This window comes from Euprymna scolopes, chromosome 35, assembly GCF_053919585.1.
Source record: "Euprymna scolopes isolate OS-2025 chromosome 35, ASM5391958v1, whole genome shotgun sequence".
Taxonomy (NCBI): Eukaryota; Metazoa; Mollusca; class Cephalopoda; order Sepiida; family Sepiolidae; genus Euprymna; species Euprymna scolopes.
The window spans coordinates 74,795,935-74,814,592 of NC_136516.1; the positions used below are offsets into that span (position 1 = coordinate 74,795,935).

General features: G+C 34.8%; 1 protein-coding gene across 3 annotated transcripts in view; it reads right to left on the reverse strand.

Annotated features, from left to right (window-relative positions):
- Positions 1-18,658, reverse strand: part of LOC145259939 (peptidyl-prolyl cis-trans isomerase B-like) — a 120,270-nt gene that overhangs the window by 40,170 nt on the left and 61,442 nt on the right. For 2 of the 3 annotated variants that reach the window (XM_080117902.1, XM_080117901.1), the window contains exon 2: positions 18,158-18,422. In XM_080117902.1, coding sequence (XP_079974028.1) covers positions 18,158-18,415 — 258 coding nt within the window. In that variant the 5' untranslated portion in view covers positions 18,416-18,422. Of the gene's footprint in view, positions 1-18,157; positions 18,447-18,658 lie in introns of all 3 variants that reach the window. The other variant, XM_080117903.1, reaches the window with a different exon arrangement.

Below are 18,658 nucleotides of genomic sequence, written 5' to 3' on the forward strand. Positions count from 1 at the left end.
TAAGTACTTGACGCCTTTCTAGAAAGAATTGTGACTAGAATAATATCGTGGAAACCAATGCAAACAATAAAATCATCTGATTCATACGAAATAAACGAAAAAAAAAAGTCAATAGTGTAAAGTATTAAGACAATTTTTTTTATTTTATTTAAAAAAAAAATTAATTTTATTACAAAATTAAATCTACCAAAATGCATTTCGGTTTTAGCGTAAGCACGTCAACTATTTTAATTTTTTATTGGTAGATCAAAAACAAAAAAATAAATAAATAAATTAGTTTGCGGTCCTTCGAAATTTGAAAAAGAATTTGGAAGCATTTTTAGTGTTAAAATGTTTGAGAAATTTGCATGTAATATTTTGGAAGCTTTTTATATCCAATACTCTTACAAATAGAGATTCCCGAGTTTAACATGAACATTTCGAGTTCGAAAAATTGCACCCAAACAAAGGGGATTACATCAACTGAAACGTCGTGAAAATACTGAATGAAAGATGAGAGTAGTAGCCCGAATAATTCAAATAATATTGAACAAAAAAAAAATCAAGTATAAACTAAGATAAAAAAAAAAAGAAGATAATTCTATAATTACTTAAGGGCCAGCACGGTGTTGAGGTGATAGCTCCCCTTACACACGCACGCGCGCGCACACGCATGCACACGCATCCACACACACACACACACAGGCACATATATATATATACACACACACACACACACACACACACACACACACATATATATATATATATATATATATTACGCAGGATGCTTCCAGAAAACTACTTAAGCGCAAACTAACTTTAGTAATTATTTTGTTTGTGTTTAATCAAATCCCCTATTCAAACTAGCATCAGCTTGCTTAAAGACGTAAATTAATAATAAATGGAGGCGTAATGGATTACAAGAAAGTGTGGCTTAGAATAAGAGATGTTTGTTTTCAATCAATTATCACAAAAAGTAACATGTATAGTAGCGGTTAAAGAAATCGTCTTAAAAAAAGTAGTAATATACGTTAAATGTAACAGTGCAGAGAATCTGATTCACATTGACAATGGAAAGGACCAAATTACTGTGAGCTACTATGATACTACAATTACTATGAGGGGCGTTCCAAAAGTAATGTCTCCTATTTTTTTCTTTGGCCCGAATGGATCAAAGGGGGTTTGCAAATTGCATTTTTATGATATATGCCAGTCGAACTGATACATTCATAACCTGAAAGTGTCATCTCTCTATTGCAGATATTGACGGTGTGAGATTCTAAGAAATTAATCATTGTCATGGACTCGCGTCAGAAGCAGAGCGACTTCACTAAATTTCTGGCAACAGTGCATTCAGAATGAGGGTGACTATGTAAAAGAAAATAAATTATAGAGACAAAAGGTTGCTTGTGGGGGGGGCTGTCTTCAATTCTAAGCTTTAGTAACCAGTGGACCCGTCTGTCGAAAACTCTGAAGACACATGAACAATTAACTCATCATAAGGAATATATGATGGTATGACATGATAAACAATGAAGTTAACTACTAATTCAGGAAAAGCAAACATACTGGATCATAGTTTTAGTTCGCTTGATTAATATAATCTAGTTTTAGGCTGAGAGAAACTTGGCCTTCCGTGACACAAATGAAAACTCGATGAGACCAGAAATGGAAATGTTAAATATTCTCGGAGAAATGAAGCTAATAGTAACATTTGACCCTGTCTTGTCTGAGCATGTCAGACGCACAATGAGCCATAAACTGAGTGATCACTATCTCAGCAGCCGCATTCAAAACGAACTTATCAACTTGATTGCTAAGCCAATATGAAACAAAATCATTTCGAAAGTTCTTCCTTCAAAACATTATGGCATAATATTAAATTGCATACCTGATATATCTCACACAGAGCAACTAAGTATTGTTCTACGTGGAGTTGAATTTACAGAAGGATGTAGAGCAGGAATATTTCAACATTTCGTTGAGTTTCTGAGTGTGTGATACAACCTTTTTGACAGCATGATCAACTTCCTGTCCAAGTGTGGCTTTGCTATAGAAGACTGTCGCGGTCAAGAATACGATAGCGGATCTAACATGCTAGGAAAAATCGTGGCGTGCAGTCGCGTTTCTTGGAAGTCAATAGAGAAGATGTGTGCATGCCATACACCAGTTATTAACTTAATTTTATAATTGCTGATGCTGCACGCTCGTCAGGTACTTCCCTTCCTTTCTCTGGCTATCTGCAGCGCATATAAAATTTATTTGTCGCGTCAATCAAGCGATGGGCTATTCTGGAGAAATATGTGGCCCACTTTACAGTTAAAAGAGATCAGGACACAAGATGGGAAACAAAGGCAGAAATTATCAAGTCATTGCGTTTATAGACAACAGAAATTTTAGAAGCGATTGAAGAATTATAATGAGTGTCTCTGAATAGTCGAGATGGATTGATCAGCACAGAATATTGAGTTTTAGCCACTGAAATCAAAAGGTGGCGTTTCCTTATTTATTTGATTACCAGGTATGACTTATAAAATTCAAATAAATATTATACGTAGGGCTAGGACAACAGCATATTCTTGTCATTGTTTTGACTCTCAAGTGTGTATCTGTTGATATCTTATATGCGTTTATATAGAGTGGTGTGGTTCTCGGTTGATTAACTGTGTCTAATTGTGTCGGATATATACTCGAGAGTCAAAAGAATCAAAAGAATATGCTGTTGTCAAAATCCTAATTATGAGTAAAACGCTACAGAGTTTTTCAGTCTACATCAATGGCCAGATTTCTCGTGTCGAGTCTGCCATTTCATTTGTTTCACGATACAGGAAGGACTTGAAGTCGTCAAAGTTAAAGCAAGATGCAAGAGAGCTATATGCCCAGTCTGTTAAATGCAAGGTAGCTGATTAGCGGCTTGGTTCCCACCAGTTTTCGCAAATAACAAATAGGATCCTGAACAGAAGTGTGCGTTCTATCCCAACCATTATCAATGGACCAGAGGTCATCTCTTCAGCGTCAGACAAGGCCAAACTATTTGCAAAGAACTTTGCAGCTAATTCTACCCTATGCGACGAAGGCCATCAACTCCCCATATTTCCTCATATAACACAGAACAAGCAAGGTAACATACAAATATCCATGCATGAGGTCGCCAAGCTAATCAAGAACCTAGATTCCAGTAAAGCAACTGGCCCTGATGGCATCCCAATTATAGTGTTAAAAAAGCTTCAACAAGAACTTGCTCCCATACTTACGAAACTATTTAAGCGCTGCCTTAAGGAGAAGTGCTTTCCGACTCCCTGGAAAACCTCATCAGTTTGCCCTGTATTTAAGAATTCAGGTGATAAGTCATCTCCCTCTCAGTACAGACCAATAAGTCTCCTGTGTGTTATGAGTAAGTTACTGGAATCCATATTAAATAGAGAAATAGTCAACCACCTCAGCAGGAATAATCTTCTTAGTGACACACAATATGGTTTCCGCTCTGCAAAATCTACAGCAGATGTGCTAACGGTTATATCCCACAGGATTAGTGAATCTCTTGACAAAGGCTTCCTTTCTAGGGCAATTGCTCTTGACATATCAAAGGCCTTTGACAAGGTATGGCATAAGGGTCTACTTCACAAGATTTCCAGCTACGGTATAACTGGAAATTTCTCTCCGATAGGCTCATAAGAGTAGTGGTAGATGGACAAAAATCGGAGGCCTGCAATATAAATGCTGGAGTCCTTCAGGGGTCAATCCTGGGCCCAACTCTCTTCCTGATCTACATCAATGGCTTCCCTAAACACATACTTAAATCATTCGTTGACATCTATGCTGATGACACGACCATCTACGGCAACACATCAAAGGCTGTAAATGACAAAGTTCTCTCTGATTCTCTCTCCTCTGATCTCGAGCGCGTGGTTCAGTGGGGGAAGATGTGGCTGGTTACCTTTAATGCATCCAAAACCAAACTCCTATTCTTACATCATCAACGCTCTGATCCCCATCTGGCATCAATTGTGATGGATGGCTCTCGTCTGGGTGAGGCCCCGTGTTTTGACAAGCTTCTGGGTTTGACCTTTATTCCTGATCTGAAATGGAACACGTACATCAAGTCTGTTGCCAAGGTCGCTGGAAAGATGGTGGGATCCTTCTACCGCTCCAGAAGATATCTCACTACTGATGCAATTCTCTATCTATATAAAAGCCAAGTACGTCCAAGGATGGAATACTGTTGCCATGTCTGGGCAGGAGCTGCTAAAAACAGCCTATCCTGCCTTGACAGAGTACAAAATAGACTTCGTGGCTTAGTGGGGGATGCTCTTTTCTCTACCCTGCAACCTCTCTCCCACAGAAGAGACGTTGCGAGCCTATCCTTGTTTTATCGTTATTTCCATGGCAGGTGCTCGTCTGAACTCCAATCTCTGGTCCCCCCTCGCCAATCTTTCACGAAAAACACCCGTCTAGCTGAATCCACTGTGAAAAATTTCCCCCACTCTATATCTGTGCCTAAATCAAAACGCGGATTCCATGAACAAAACTTCTTTCTTAGAACTGCACGCCTGTGGAACTCTGTTCCGTCTGCCTGCTTCCCACCGGATTACAACTTGGATGTCTTCAAGTCCAATGTTAACAAATTCCTAATGATCCACCCCTTAAGTAAACACTTCATCAAATCTCCACACTAACGTAATGTACTTGCAATAACCCTTATCCCTAAGTGGCTTCCGGGCCTTGATAAGTGGTGATCACTGTGTAAAAAAAAAAGACAATTAGCTGATGAATTGCAAGTAGATCGTGCCTATCCAGAACCAAAGAGAAGACAGAAAACATGTCTCTTTGGATCCAGAATCGGCAGTCAGATCATCAGGTGAAAAGGGTGTTGCCGAGAATTTTTCTGTCCACTCATGAATACAATTTCACAAAGTCTTCAGGGATGGTTTAAAAATCAAAGTACGGTTTTAAATCAAAATACGGATTGAAATCAAAGTACGGATTTTGTGTAATGCGAGTAATATGAAAACTGCGATAACATCGGAAATGTTTCCGTCATGTTGTGCTGCTTTGTAGATGTTGTAGAGGACGATATTGATGTAGAGGACGATATTGTTTTAGACGACGATATTGTTGTAGACGACGATATTGATTGTGAGAAACTTGAAAAAGAGATTATCAATTTCGTCAACAACATAAGAAGTGTATTACATTTATTGCTATTGAATGTTTAAATCATATAATAAAAGACACACTTGTCGATTTATAGCCAAACATAGTTGCTGCACTCAGACTTGTAATCATATTACCAGTCATAGTAGCATCCTGTAAGCCCAGTTTCACTAAATGGAAACTAATTAAAAACGTTGTTCGGAACTCAATGATTCATGGAGAGACTGGTGGCTTTTTTGTTATTATAAGCATTATACATGAACTAAGCCGAGAAATTGATGAAGAGAATTTAGTACAGCATTTTGCCACAGAGAAAGACAGAAAAGTGAAATTTTAATTATAAGGTTGGCAGGTACAGAAATTTTTTTTCAATTCCATTTTTCATTTGTGGTAAAATTTGTGAATTTTATTTTTTTTTAAAGCTTTCTTCCGGCTACATTTGTTGCTTCAGTATGCATAAACTTTTTTGTGCACGACTGGAAAATCAACAGAGATTAGATCAATCCTGTAATGATCCTGCCCCTGTTGATTTTGCGGTGGGGGTTTAGGATGTCCACCCTCCCAGGCCTTGCCTTCTCTCTTTGAGAAGGGGTTGATGTAGTACCATTTGCCTAAGGCGCCCTTACCGGGAATGCCGACGGGGCTGCCCAGGAATTTTTTCAGGTCAGAGTGCCCCTCCTCGGGGCGCTGACTTCTCAATCCCATTTTCCGAGAGTTCTTTGTAACGGTTCTTGCAGTGGGAAAAAACTAAACACCGAAATCCTATTTAAATACCATTTTTGAACACATTTTCGTCGAAAGTTTGTTTTTTATTATATATGCACATTCTCGTAAATATTTTTACTGACTTTTGTAAGCTTTCATGAACTGCTATTTAAGTACTCAAACAGTACACAACACACACGCAAATTAACACATAGTATGCATAAAGTTATTTTATCTGCTATCTTATTTACCATCCAAGAGAATACAAATTAACACGCACCTGTTAGTCTTTTCATTAATTACCATGTACGGCATAATCGCGTTGACACTCCGGCTCCCGCTTGATCACCGAAGCTAAGCAACGTTGAACCTGATCAGTACTAAATGGGTCACTACTTGGGACTTACGGATGTTGTATGTGCTCTCCGCTTATATTCCAACATTGTCTCCGGTCGTCCTGGACTTCTCCTTGCCATATAAGTTATAAACATTTTATTTGTCGCATCTTAGCGTAGGCACCCTTACAGTGAGTATCCACATTCTGTCAAGACTGAAGGAAGCTACTATACCATGAATACCACCACTAATAATACGAATAACTAGCGGGGACTGTGGAAATTCCACAGGAGACTCATTCATATGTACTATATTGATGTTGGCATTCTGTGGATGTTCAGTGTAAATGGAGACGTTCTGATATTATTGTAGTTCTTTTGTTAAAACTGCAAAAGTATTTATCTAAGCTAGTAGAGACGCCCGTCGTTGCCTGGTCGTAAAGTACGCTTAAATATGATATTTTAATTCTTGTAGATTTCGTATATATTTTTATAGAGTTAATGTTCAATCGATTTTTATATATTATAAAATTGCGATTCCAAAAATGAAAAAAAGATATATATCCATATGACTTTGATACATCAGCTTGAATCGAAACCAAAACCAAAACTTTATATATATATATATATATATATATATATATATATATATATATATATATATGTGTGTGTGTGTGTGTGTGTGTGTGTGTATATATATATATATATGTATATATATAATTTTAGTTCCTTCAGCTATAATCCAAACCGAAACAGAAACTTATGAAGAATTATTGGCAAAATTATTTATAAAAGAAATAGATTACCGCAGTGCCATCAGCTATAATCGAAACCGAAACCAAATATTTAAAGTGAAATAAATTATCTTCTTTTTTATTATTATCTGTTATTAATAATTCTCCACTTCTTTAATCATGAAATTAAATGCACATACGAGAGTAGCCTTTTTTTGTTCTTTCTTTTATTATTATTGTCAGTTATTATTAAGATTAAGATTACTTCTCTGGGAATAAAAAGTAAATTTGTATACGTTATTATTGACGCTGACCAGCCACGCGTACGTTAACTTTTGTTATTTTTAGATAAATTATTTGTTTATGCTCATTTTCAAAACGTCGTAATGCCCAAAAATGAAAGAATCCCTAGAAATATTGCCAAGGAAGTCATTAAACAGAAACGACGGGTTAAAAGTCGCGAAAGGGTAAGTATATATTTAGATATGGCGTCTGTATGAAGAATCGCATAACAAAAAAGGCTCTGCAAATTAGTGTAGGCAACAGATTGTCCGATGAGCGGACGGTGAATAGCAACGTTGTATATCTTGACACGTAATGGAATCGGCAGTCACAGATGGGACGGCAAACACTGGCAGTAGTAGGTGATCGGGGAGGGGGGAATTAAATCTGTGGATGCATAAATAGAGGGGAGAAGGGGGAGATATATGAATGGGTTTAGGTGGAGATAGAAGCATACATTTTGATATGAAAGGAGATAGATAGATAGATAGATAGATAGATAGATAGATAGATAGATAGATAAATAGATAGAAACAGACATGGGCAGATATGAAAATATATAGATATATAGTGAGTTAGAGAGAGAGAGAGAGAGAGAGAGAGAGAGAGAGAGAGAGAGAGAGAGAAATGAGTAATAGAGAGTCAAAAGTGACCATCTAAACAGCTAGATGCAGGCAATTTTAGATAGTGATAAATAAAAACAGCCATGGATAGATATGAAAAGCTTTAGATAGATAAATATAGGGAATAGAGATGTTAAATTATCAAGGTCGTGTGGACCGAAAACCTTGAAAATACGGCACGACAAATGATACGTCATAACAAAAATAATAATTGAGAATTCGAAAGGCCATTTAAAAACAATGAGAATGAAGTTGACGGCCAGCGAACGTCATAGAGGCTCAGAATCGATTGTCAGAAGAAAGAGAGGTCCGGTGTCAAAGGTCACAGGCGGTTATATAACAAGCGGCTGAATTAAGTTGAAGTTTTAGTTTTTGTTTTAGCGAGCAGAGGCCGAGTTAGTCCGCGAATTCCAGTGCCCACATCTTCCCACAAAAAGTCCACCATTCTCGCCACTGATCGGACGCATCTTTGTTCTTCATCAAAACCACAATAAACTTGTCGTTGTATATAGAGTACAACGTAATACAATAGAGAGGGCGAAAGGGCCTTCAGCTAGTTAGCTAGCTAGCTCTAGCTAGCTAGCTAACTAGCTGAAGGCCCTTTCGCCCTCTCTATTGTAGCTAGCTAGCTAGATAGATAGATAGATAGATAGATAGATAGATAGATAGGTGGGCGTGAAAATATATTGATAGATTTCTGCATATCTGTGCCCTCTTCCTATATCTTACGTTTTCTCTCTAGTTATTCGTCAAATAGAATTAATACAGGGATGTTATTCAAAGGTTATCACAACCGTGTGTGGTAGTGAGAATCAGCTCACTCTCATGGTGTGCGTCTCAAATAGCCTCTGATATGGTTAAGTCCAGCTCCTGGCCTTCTCGCGTGGTTTAGCTACTATGCTCAGCGAAACTGTTTATACTAACTGCGAAGAGGAGCAAAGGCGGTCCACTTGCACCTTAAAACCAGTCACTTCGGGCAGGTAAGCCTCGTCAAATATGGATGTTAGCTCACCTAGGAGAAGATAGCTCTGATTCAAACCTCGCTGCCTTACGGTATGTTCATTTTGTCTTGTTGATAAGCTGTGTAATTGTATGTATATACCGCCGCACACTAAACCATCCACTTGAGGAACATTTATAGGTACAAGAAAGGGACAAATTGACAATTATGTGCATGCAAAAAAAAAAAAAATTATACAGATTAGACGACACAAGCTGATATCAGGAGAAAGGCTAAGGGAATAAACCTTGACAGAAAATCCGGAGACGGAGTTCTTAAGGCGGCCTGATTTTATATTGTCATCACCGGCAACTCCTACGGCGCAGCCAAGCTGTATAGCTTATAACTTTCCCTTGGATCCTAATAAGGGGGGGGTCTGCACGGGCAGCACTAGTCCTCCCATATCAGCCTACCCAGACTATATAGCTGCAATGTTACACCATCATCTGTCGAGACGGACGATTGCCAACAACAAATTCCCTATTGTTTATAATGGACTTATAATCTTCTATTTTATAATTAGTTTATTTGAGCTGGGCACTACCAGTCATTTGCACACCACTGCCCGCACAAAGATCGATTTCTCAATAAGAAGTCGTGAAAAAAATGTTGTAAAACTTATCGCTATTTACTTGCCTATCAACAAGGGCAGGTTTAGGCACAAGGTTGTTCGTTTTAATGTGGGAAATGTTCACCTCTCCCAAATGGGAAATTCTGAATGAAGACAAAAATTAAAATTGTTTAACCAAGGACAGAAATAATGAAGAAATATGGAAACAGGAACTACACTTTTCTCCAGGTCAAAAACGTGCTTGTTTCTCTTTCCTCTCTTCTTTCTCCAAACAAACCGCCACGTTTTCTGAAATCTGAACTCCGTACAAATTGAAAATATCAGTTGACATGTTTACTGAATGAGCACCGGCGGCAGCTGCAACGTCACTCAACAAATAGTTTCCCCTTCCTCCCCCCCCCCTCCGAACCTCTTCTATCTCTCCCTTCTCTCTTTTTCGTTAATGTGTTGGCAAATGTCCTGCTTCATAATCGATAGTTTAGCTCATTGCACAATGTTTTCTGGTGATTTTATGTGTGAAACAACGAAAAACTTCTAACTCTTCCCCTTACTCCATTGCCTTTTCCTCCTTCTCTTCCCTCTCCTTCCGGCCAATGATTATTATTATCATTCTGTGGAATGGCAAGCTGTTACTCACCTTTCTTATTTACCGAACAAAAGACGCACAGCCGATATGTCATTTAAGCAGTTTTTGATCAAATGCATAGACTGGGCACCTTTGAGATAAACTCCCCCCTCTCTCTCTCTCTCTCTCTCTCTCTCTCTCTCTCTCTCTCTCTCTCTCTCTCTCTTTCTCTCTCTCTCTCTCTCTCTTACATACACATGTACACACTCACTCACTCTGTGTGTGTCGCCATCTCATTTATCTATCGTTATTTATTAATCATATAATCTACCTACCTATATCTCGCGTTCTCTTTCTCTCGTTAACTATCTCTCTCTCTCTTTCTCTCTCTCTCTCTTACATACACATGCACACACTCACTCACTCTGTGTGTGTCACCATCTCATTTATCTATCATTATTTATTTATCATATAATCTACCTACCTATATCTCGCGTTCTCTTTCTCTCGTTAACTATCTCTCTCTCTCTCTCTCTCTCTCTCTATATATATATATATATATATATATATATATATATATATATATATATATATATATATATATATATAAGTTAGAAAAGTATTACATCCAAGGCATGAAAATTGTTAAACAAAATGTTTTTACTATAGGCTTTAAAAATAAATGTACAAGATTCAATTTGAAATTTATTTATCTTCAAAGTGCACTTTTATAAATTTTACAAAGTAAGGTATAAAAATTTAATTTAAATTGAATCAAAAAATTACTTGGATTTATTTTATGTAATGTACATAAAAAAATCATTGAAAATTTTATATCTATATCAGATGAAAGATAATGTTTTTAAATTGCAACAAAATGTACATTACATAAAATAAATCCAAGGATTTTTTTTTTTGATTAAATTTAAATTAAATTCATGCCTTTGATGAAATGCTTTTCTAACTTGTATCTTATCGTTTTAAGATTATGTTTTAAAACTCTCCTTCTCTCTATTTCAGTTTGTATTTCTCCTCACACCACAACTCATTTTTTCAACCCCCCCTCTTTGTATTATTACAGGTCTGAATATTCTCTTTGTTTCAGTTTGTATTTCTCCTCACACCACTACTCATTTTTGCAACCTCCTCTTTGTAATACAGGCCTGAATAATAAGAAAATCTGAATTTTTTTAACAAAAATTTTAAAATAACGTTTTTAGATTAAATTTTTTAAAACTTCTTTCAGAGTAGAAAATCTTTAAAATTTAATAAGGAACATATTTCATATAGGTTTCATTAACAAATATTCAGTACATAACGAGAAAAATAGAGATTAAAATTTCAAAAGGACTGTATAACTGGTTACAGTCAATAGTAGTCCTCGCCAGCGAAAGTTTTTGTTATTGTTATTCTATTATTATTATTATTATTATTATTATTATTATTATTATTAATATTATTATTATTTAAAACATTTTGTGTCCTGCTCTTTCGCGCGAGGACTAATTATTATTATTATTATTATTATTATTATTATTATTATTATTATTATTATTATTATTATTATTATTAAAGGATAAACAGTTACATATGGTCGCTACAAATAGCCGTCTGTTTAATTCAAAGAGACTTCCTCAGGCGACCTAGAACCTCTCGACGCCAAAAAGAAAAAGGTTTTATTTTTGGTGTTGAGAGGTTCTAGGTCGCCTGAGGAAGTCTCTTGGACTGAAACAGATGGCCAGTTGTAGCGACCACATGTAACTGTTTACCCTCAAATAATAATTAAAAAAATTTGCTCTTTTTATTGAGCACTATCTAACAACCTTGTCGTCTTCATTAGTCCCGACTTTTGAACACCTTAAACCTGAAATATATATATATATACTAACATTTCGGCCCGGCGTTGCCCGAGTGTTTGGAGGTGTACGCTGCGCAAAAAAAAAGTCAATTTTTTTAATTTTAACCTCTATTATGACCCCTTAAAATTTATTTTGAGCTCAAATCAAGTTATTAAGTTAGATCCATGTCCAAGGAACCTATATCTAAAATTTCAAGTGTTTAGACAGAAAATTGTCGGAAAAATTTGATAGATTTCTCAAAGGTCAAATCCTTGAACTTTGGCCCCTTAATCGCCAAATTTCTGGCCGAAAACGAATCACATAGATTTTCTCAAATGTCAGTACCCTGTATATCAAATTTCATGTCTGTAGACCTAAAATTGACCGAGTTATTGCGTAGGGAAATGCGCGCACAAACACACGCACACACACATTTTTATAGATATACTATCATGGGTGCCCGGCGTTGCCCGGGTATTTGGAGATGTATGTTGAGCAAAAAAAAACAAAATGGTCAATTTTTTTAACTGACTCCTATTATCACCCCTTAAAATTTATTGTTTTGGGCTCAAATCAAGTTATTAAGTTAGATCCATGTCCAAGGAACCTATATCTAAAATCTCAAGTGATTAAATCCCAAATTGTCGGAGGAGTTTGGCAGATTTCTCAAAGTTAAGATCGTTGAACTTTGGCCCCTTAATCGCCAAATTTCTGACCGAAAACTAATCACATCGATTTTCCCAAATCACAGTACCCAGTGTATCAAATTTCGAGTATGTAGACTAAAAATTGATAGAATTATTGCGTAGGGAAATGTACACACACACACACACACAGACACGTTAACTTTTATAGATATACTAGCAATGGGTGCCCGGCGTTGCCCGGATATTTGGAGGTGTATGCTGAGCAAAAAGAAAAATGTGGTCAATTTTTTAACTTTGACCCCTATTATGACCCCTTAAAATTTATTGTTTTGGGCTCAAATCAAGTTAAGTTAGATCCATGTTCAAAGAACCTATATCTAAAATTTCAATTGTTTATACCCAAAATTGTCGGAGGAGTTTGGTAGAGTTCTCAAAGGTCAAATCGTTGAACTTTGACCTCTTAACAGCCAAATTTCTGTCCGAAAACGGATTACATAGATTTTCCCAAATCTCAGTACCCTGTATAGCAAATTTCGAGTCTGTAGATTAAACATTGACAGACACACAGACACACACAGAGACACGTTTACTTATATATATATATATATATATATATATATATATATATATATATATAATATGTATATATATAATTATACATAAATATAATTGTATATATATATATATATATATATATATATATATGTGTGTGTGTGTGTGTGTGTGTGTGCGTAATTGTATATATTTATAATATACTAGCAGTTCCGCCCAGTTTTGCTCGGGCCCTATCTACTGTTCATAATTTTTTTTCTCTTTTTTTTTTCATTTTTCTTAAACATTTTTCTTAAACTTTTTCTTCTAGGGGATGGGACATCCAACCAGATGTCTGACATTTACCCCTATTTTAGTGAGTCCAACCAAGAGATCTTTTCAGGATTCTAGCCGTCCCTTTCAGTGCAATCGTTTGTATTTCACTTGCACTTGGTTCACCGGGTATGCTTGCTATGTACTTTTTAACTGTATGTGCATATGTATGTATTAAAAAGTGTGAATGTGTACGGTAATGCCTTTTTATGTAATAGGCTTTCTTTAACTACAATAGGGAAAAGTTGGTAGAGACCGCAGACGTAAAATTTTTACTTTTACCCCAATTTTGACATCTTAACATTTATTATTTTGGGCTCAAATCAAATTAAAATGTTTGACCTATGTCCAAGTAACCTACATATAAAATTTCAACTGCTTGGTCCCAAAATTGGCAGAGGAGTTTGGTAGAGTCTGCAAAGGTCAACTTTTTTTAACTTTGACCTATTACCAGCCGAATTTTCGCCCAAAAACTGCTTAAAAAGCTTGCTGCACGTCTGAATACACCCTTTATGTAAAATTTCAAATGTTTAGATCCAAAATTGGCTAATGGTTTGCTAAAGACCGCAATGGTAAAATCTTTGGAACTTTGACCCCTTGAAAAAAGAAATGATTAAAAAACTTGCCCTATGTCTGAATACACTTTATGTAAAATTTCAAATTGGGTGAGTAATTTGGTAGAGACCGCAGAGGTCAATTTTTTAAAAATTTGACTCCAATTATGACCGCTTAACATTTATTGTTTTGGACTCAAATCAAATTATAAAGTTAGATCCATGTTCAAGTAACCTATATTTAAAATTTCAAGTGTTTAGACCCCCAAATTGGCGGAGGAGTTTTGTAGAGTTCTCAAAGGTCAAATCATTGAACTCTGACCACTTACCAGCAAAATTTCTGGCCGAAAACCGATAAAAACGATTTTCCCAAATCTCAATACCCCTTATGTCAAATCTCGAGTCTCTAGACAGAAAATTAACAGAGTCATTTGGTAGGAAAGTGTACACAGACAGACACAAACACACACAGACATTTTCATTTATATCAAAGGGATTCACAAAATCAGAACAGTTTCGTGAAAAGAACCTCACCCCCTTTAAAATAAATTAAACTATAATTAACTAGCACCTGATTGTATATCGGTCTAATGGTTTTTTGTTTTATGAAGTGGTTGACAAGTTAAGGATTGAGGTCCCCACCAATAAAAAGCAATCTTAAAAACGTATAAAATATACATTCTTCATAAAGGAAAGTAAAGAATGAAAGATGTTTACGAAGAGATATTTTAAGCAATCCTGAAACCATTGGTTCTTGGGTCTTTCCATCTAGAAGAAATCCGTCTACACTGAAAATGTTTTGTTTTGTTTTTTAGGAAGTGGTTCGTAACTTACAAATTGATGTTTCCACCAATAAAAACTGTTAACGTATCAAAAAATGTGTGCATATGTGTATAACCTCCTCTCCAATAAAGGAAAGTAATGAATAAAACATGTTTACGAAGACATATTTTAATCAATCCTAAAACCATTTTTTCTGACGTTGTTCAACGAAGGAGAAATCCTTCTGGATTGGGGTAATTTCGTTTGTTTTTATAAAATGATGGTAATGACTTAGAATGAAAATACGCAGAGCCGGATTTGTAGCCGTAACAGAAAGAAAAACATATAAAAAGAAATTGCATAACTGCAAAAAATGTGCAGTCTTCCCCCCCCGTATGTTTACAAATAAATATTATAATTCATAATAAAACGATTGGTTCTAGTATCTTTCAATGAAGAAGATATCCTTTCCCAGCGTATTTTGTTTTTGTTATGAAGCGGTCCATAAGTTAAGAAATGAAGTCCCTGCAATAAAAGTAATGCTAAAACGAACATTAGTTAATGTTTAAAAAAAATGTACATAACGTCCAAAAAGTCTGCTTATCAAAAAGAAAAGGAAAGCAACTGATAATAATGTTTACGAATAAAACTATTGTTGTGGAATTAACTTGAATCGAAACTGCAAGTTTAAAGAAGGAAAATATGTATTAATAATAATAATAATAATAATAATAATAATAATAATAATAACTAGCGGGACCTGTTGAAATTCGACAGGGAACTCATTTATATGCAATATATTTATGTTGGCATTCTGTAAATGTTCAGTATAAATGAAGACGCTCTGATATTGTTGGAGCGTTTTTGTTAAAACTGCAAAAGTACTTATCTAAGCTAGTACAAACGCCTGGTAAAGCCCGGTCGTAAAGTACGTTTAAATATCATACATTAATTCTTGCAGATTTCATATATATATATATATATATATATATATATATATATATATATATATATATATATATATATATATATATATATATATATATCCATTGATATCCATATACATATATATATTATTATTATTATTATTATTATTATTATTATTATTATTATTATTATTATTATTATTATTATAGAGTTAATGTTCTAACGATTTTTATATGTTATAAAGTTGCGATTTCAAAAATAAAAAATCTATCCATATGACTTGGATGGATTAGCTAGAATCGAAATCGAAATAAAAACTTATGAATATATATATATATATATATATATATATATATTTATATATATATATATATATATATATATATATATATATATATATAACTTCAGTTCCTTTGGGCATAATCGAAACTGAAACCAAAACTTATGAAGAATTCTTTATAAAATTATTTATTTTAAAAAATACATGATTTAAGTGTCATCAGTTATAGTCGAAACCGAAACCAAAACTTATGAAGAATTCTTGGTAAAATTATTTATAGAAATAGAAGAACGTAACAATTAAACGACCCGGGTGTAAGCGTGACACACAAAAGAACACACGCGCTATCGTATTAATATATAGATAATAATAATAATAAGAAGAAGAAGAAGAAGAAGAAGAAGAAGAAGAAGAAGAAGAAGAATATTCATAATAGCAGTAGTAATAAGAAGGTACCCCAAAGAAGCAAAAGATATCACCAATAAAAAGAAACCACTAACAGTGGTGTTAAAATCCGTATAAAGATATGATTTGATTAATGAATAACATCATTGGATCTACGCTTACCATTCAAGTTCCCATCATCTCTTTGGATTTGTTACAGTCCTACCTTCCACCTTCATACGTGGACTCCATATACATTATTCTATATTATCTTTAATAACATTATATCTCCGATACTCGGAAAACTATGTGTTAACCATGAAAACTATACCTAGTATATATACATTTAGGTTTCTTGTTGATTTTTTTTTAACAATAAATACGGTTAAATAGCGGCTTCGCCTCGAAGCTCATTTTTATTTACTTAGAAAGTCGCCCATAATATATTAAGACGTATATAATATTTTTTTATTACTTTTAAAACAGAGTAGCTTGACTGTTTCTGGGAATCGAACTCCCGACCATGTGTATCACAGTCCGGTGCGTTTAACCGTTACGCCATGAACTCCTCGATCATTTCACTGTTTATTTTTATCGTTTATAAATTTAGATTTCTTGTTGATTTCTTTTAACGATAAATACGGTTAAATAGCGGCTTTGCCTCAAAGCTCATTCTTATTTACTTAGTATATATACATGGTATTTTGCAATTTTCCTCTGAGGATAAGTACCTATTCTTTGAAACAGTGAAATAAGGAAAATCTTTTAATCTGTATCCCTAGTTTCGAATAATAAATATTGTAAATTCTAATTTGCAACATTTTCATTTTCTTTCTCGTTTGTTTCTGTGTAGCGAAACGGATCTGTAAAAAAATTTACTCAACTTTTGCATGTTTTGCATGAAAAATATACGTATATCTGGATCTTCGAATGTAACTTTACTGTTGTTTTTTATATGTGCTCTGTTGTTATATTTAACATACATTGAGCTTCTAAACAATAAGGATTGGTGTACAGTGTAAGAGTGAAATATGATTGAAAAACATATTTTACCAAAACAACATATATATATATATGTGTGTGTGTATATATATATATATATATATATATATATATATATATATATATATATATATATGATTAGTTTTTTGGAAGAAGAAATCCATCAGAGTGCTCAATTAAAAGGAAAATCCGAAATGTAAGAGCGTATTTATATTTTGTGTACAGAAAGTTGTTAGATGAGACAAATCATTGGTACCGTCGGTTTCAAGTCCGATAATAAGGACCGTTTAAGGTATCCTTATCAAGCTCTCTTCAGCCAATAATCGGTACCAATGATTTGTCTCATCTAACAACTTTCTGTACACAAAATATATATATATGTGTGTGTGTGTGTGTATATATATAATATATATATAATTACTTTTTTACTAATACCTACAGACACTAGCGTTTCATCCTTTCGGAAATCTTCAGTGCAGGGTGTCACGATTAATACCAGTCGAACGATTCGAACCCCGCATCACGAGACATCTCTGGTTCGATTACCGAAGACCTAATCCATTCGGCTACCATTAACCGCGTGAAATAACGTCGAATTTAAACATTTTAATTTTAAATGTTCATTTACATCAGTCAGAGAGTGATCTAATCGTTATACGATGATCTATGCATAAGAGCTAAATTGACCGATTTTAATTCAACTGAAAGTGCTCAACGATAAGAAACGAATTTCTTAAATATATTAATATATAATATAATATACTTATATATATATATATATATATATATATATATATATATATATATATATATATATATATATATATATATATATATATATATACAGAGAGAAGGGGGAGAGGGGAGAGAGAGGGGGAGAGGGACAGAGGATAGGATATAGAATGTTAATGCAGGCATAGTACGAAGACAATTGGTGCATTTACTTACCTTTCCGTGTTTATAACCGTTTGTGATGGAGGCAAAATTGAGTACGGTTGCCGGCGCTGCGTTGCCAAAGAGGCCAATTTTAAATCTGCCGTGGAAATCTTCTCCTGGACCGTCAACATCTTTGATGAAAATATCGAACCATGCGTGTCTGGTGACGGTGTGGTTGCACTCAGAGTCAGAAAGGGCGCTGCCGGCGAAGCAGGAGATCAGTAGAACGAGGCAGACACACGTGTTCTGCAAAGATGGCTGTGACGTCATGATGAACCTGTAAAACCAGATGCAAATCACGCTGTGACAATTCAGAAAGAAACGAAAACAGAAATGTAAGAGTTCAACTATTACATAATCTAGCAAAAATATCCAACCTGTATATCTGATAAACGAACGTCTACTATACAACTATGTACCTATGGGGGGGGGCGTATATATTCTTGTTCGGTGACTATATAATTATGACATGGCCGTGATCGTTTATTTTCTTTGCAAAAGAAAAGCCACATA